Genomic DNA, 3,826 nt, shown 5'->3' with positions numbered 1-3,826 from the left:
AATAGACAACTGAGTCTATTACTAGAGACATCCCTATGAAGTGTACGTAGAGAACAAGAGGACAAAACTGAAGTACAGTAGCGGAAGCTAGTGCTACTTAAATAACAGGAATAGAGTTTAATAAGTATGAAACACTGAGTTGGATCAGTGATGTACATGAAACAGGTTTCACTGGGTTGTATCAGCAATGGAGATGAAACGTGATAGAGGTGAAACGTGATGTAAGTGAAACACGATGGATATGAAACACTGATGTAGGTGAAACACATCAAGTGATGGGATCAGTTGTATAGTACAGGGTCAACGACGAATGGTTAGGAAAAGAAAAGGAACCCCCCTCCAAGCTGTAACAGGGATGTCCTGATTGCATCATGATATCTATTGTTGTGTGCAAATTCTGCCAGTGGTAGGTGATGCATCCAGTCCATTGCGTGGTGATTGCAAAAGATCTGAAGATACAATTCCAGGTTTTGGTTGACACATTCTGACTGTCTATCAGTTTGAGGGTGGAATGCGCTAGAGAGGTTCTGTTTGATACCTAGTTTAGCATATAGTTCCCTGAACATCTGTGATGCAAACTGTGGTCCTCTGTCAGAAATAGCTTCGATAGGTAGACTAAATTGTCGGAAGACATGATTCTGATACAGTGTGGCAGTTTCAGATGCCGTAACTGTCTTATTGCATGGTATGAATACTGAGGCTTTGGTACAGTCATGATCGATTATTACTAGGCAGCTGTCAAAACCATCACTCTAAGGAAGATCTGTGATGAAGTCCATGGCGATGGATTAGAATGGAAGCTGATGTTCTGTTGTGATGGGAATTAGATCTGGTGAGTTCCTATGTGTGATAACCTTGTTTTACTGACAAGTTGCACAACCAGTGACGTATTCACTGACACCATGGGCAAGGGTAGGCCACCAATAGGTTCTTTGGAGAATCTCCTGTGTTTTGTATTGTCCAGGATGTCCTGTGGTAGGAGAGTCGTGGGCTTTCTGAATGAGATCTTGTTGGAGGTTAGTGTCCTTGGGTATGTAGACTTGCCCTCTGAATACCAATAAATCATTTTGGATGTCCCAATTAGGAGGAGTACGCTTGTCTGTGGACGAAGCATGCTGTAATGCCAGCCAAAGACTGTGATCAGTGATGTTATCCTTTGTTTTGCAGGTCAAGATGCATTGTTTGATGTCAGTATTGATAGGTTTGAGGTTCTGAATGGCCTGAATGAAGACTTCTGATGGAAGAAGGACTTCTTCCGTGGGAAGTTCACCCCCTCCTTCAGATGCGTCTTGGCCAATACGTGATGAGCATCTGCCTTACCCAAACAGGTTCCTGGGACGTGATGAAGACGATAATTGACCATAGACAGGTACAGTGCCCATCGCACTTGTTGATAATTCAATTTCTGGGGATCTTTGAAATACGTGAGATTCATATGATCTGTCAATACTTCCACTGGTTCAGTGCATCCTTCAATATAGTGTCACCAGGCTTTGAAACATCTGATGATGGCCAAGAGTTCTTGATCATAGATTTCATATTGTTGTTCTATGGGAGAGAAGAATTGGGATAGGAAGGCACATGGATGCCATCTTCTATCAGATTGTTTCTGAGATAGGATGCCACTGGAGGCTTTCAAAGAAGTGTCTGATTCTATTTGGAATGGTTTAGTAACATCAGGTTGAACTAGAAGCAGTCATGTCTTGAAGCATTCTTTGAGTTGATTGATGGCCTTGTCATGATCATCTGTCCAACTCCACTTGACGCCTTTTACCAATAGGTCAAATAGTGGTCGTGCAATTTTGGAGTATCCTGGAATGAATTATTGATAGAAATTGGCAAAGCCTAGGAACCATTGTAGTGCTTTGATGCTGTCAATCTTTGGCCAATTGAGTACTGCTGACACCTTATCCTTGGCCATTCCAATTTGACTTGGTCGGAGAATGAACCCAAGAAATTCAACTTCTGATACATCAAAGAAACACTTCTCTGGTTTGAGGAACAGATCTGCTTCTTTCAGGTGCTGGAGAACTATTTGAGTGCATTGTTGGTGTTCTGCATGATTGGTAGAATAGATGAGAATGTCATCTATGTAGATTACCAACCATCCTTCTAGTAGAAGATCTGCAAAGATGCCATCCATCATAGCTTGGAAGGTCGCCAGGGAATTTGTCATTCCAAAGAACATGATGGTTGGTTCAAATAATCCTCATGGAGTGATGAAAGCTCCCTTCCATTTGTCACCTTCTTTGATACGTACATTGTTATATCCTGCACGTAGGTCAAGCTTGGTGAATATGGTTGGTTTGGCAGAGGTGACATGATCCAGTAGATCTTCTACTCGTGGAATGGGGTAGGTGTTCTTGATGGTGGCATCATTGAGTTTCCTGTAGTCTTGGCATGGTTGTAGATCTCCTGATTTCTTGTTGACAAAGAAGAATGGAGATGCCATAGGGGACTTTGATAGACGGATATAACCTTTCCATAAGTTTTCCTCAATAAAGGTGTCCAACTCCTTGAGTTTTGCAGGTGATAACGGGTAAACCTTTCCTCATTGGGGTTTGAAATTGGCTTCCAAGTCAATTGCATGGTCCCAGGGTTTCTGTTCTGGCAGGCATTTGGCTGTGCTTTTGTTGAATACAGAAAGGAAAGTGTTCAGATATTCTGGAATATTACTAGCGAGGGTTTTGATTGCTTGTAGAAGTTGATCCCAACAAAAGCATATTTTCCCTGTGACCCAATCAATTGCTGGATTGAAACATTTGAACCATGAGAGTCCTAGGATGATTGGGTTCCTATCCAGTACTGTGGTGTAAGCTTCTATCTTCATTGGTTGTCCGGATAAGGATACAGTGAAGAAGACTTTGTGTTTAATGGCTGTGGCTTTATTTGGTGATCCATTGACATTGAACACAGGTCTAGGTGTGATGCTCTGGTGTTGGAGGCCATGATCTTGAGCAAACTGGATGTCAATATAATTTTCCATTGCTCCTGTGTCAAGCAATGCCTCAGTTGTGATGGTTTTGGTATAGGTTTCTAATATGCAGGGCAAATAAATAGATTTATAAGCTAATCTTGCCTGATATAGATAATTCCTAGTGCCATTACTTTGACTCAATGTCACAGCAGTCAAAGACTTCAAAAATCCTTCTCAGAGGAAATAGCTTGAATGTATTCTTTGGCTATCCCTTCCTCATCAGAGGAGTCCTTGGTTTCTTCCTTATCCTGATTGGAGATGTCGTGCATTTCAATTGCCCTGATGCAATTGTTTGGGCATTGGCGGCTTTGATGCCTAGGTTTGTGACATCTGAAACATAACTTCTTCTCCATATGTTCTCTGTGATCTTTATCTGACAGATGTCTGATTTGCTGATCATTAGTTGATGCTTCCTTTGATGATCCTTCCCTAGTTTCAATTGTGCAGTTGCAGCATACAAATTTGTTGCGATTAAAGGAGCGACCAGATGAAGGCATGAATAAAGGTTTATCACTAAAGATGTTGATGATAGATTGACAGATAGATTGGATGCTGTTCAGATATCCTACAGCCATGGTTGGCAATGGAGGCTGGGCAGAAATCTTGATCAATAATGCAGGAGGCACAAGGCGTTGAAGTTCTCGGATTTGCCCTAATTCATTTAGTCCACTGGCCTGCAACAGAGGTTGAAGGGTCATGACAAATTGAAGACTGTTTCTTCCGCACTTCATCCAAGTGCTGTTACAGCATGAGAGGGGGGTTCTTTTTTCTTTTCCTAACTATTCGTCGTTGACCCTGTATGTTAAGGGACCTGACGACTGGGGATCAGGAGTTCAACTGAAAACAAGA

The 3,826-nt window shown here is 41.9% G+C and overlaps 1 protein-coding gene across 1 annotated transcript; it reads right to left on the bottom strand.

Annotated features, from left to right (window-relative positions):
* Nucleotides 1-1,822: 1,822 nt before the first annotated feature.
* On the bottom strand, nt 1,823-2,452 carry FIBRA_09409 (uncharacterized protein; the record flags this gene model as incomplete). The annotated part of the gene is made up of 2 exons (XM_012321715.1): nt 1,823-2,023; nt 2,261-2,452. 2 exons carry the CDS (start codon nt 2,450-2,452, stop codon nt 1,823-1,825), a joined length of 393 nt encoding a protein of 130 aa, XP_012177105.1.
* Between the last annotated feature and the right edge of the window lie 1,374 nt (nt 2,453-3,826).

The sequence above is a fragment of the Fibroporia radiculosa genome (genome assembly GCF_000313525.1).
Source record: "Fibroporia radiculosa TFFH 294 genomic supercontigs, scaffold38711, whole genome shotgun sequence".
In the NCBI taxonomy this organism is placed as follows: domain Eukaryota; kingdom Fungi; phylum Basidiomycota; class Agaricomycetes; order Polyporales; family Fibroporiaceae; genus Fibroporia; species Fibroporia radiculosa.
The sequence above is the reverse complement of the archived record's forward strand: the minus strand, read 5'-3'. Positions and strand labels throughout refer to the sequence as shown.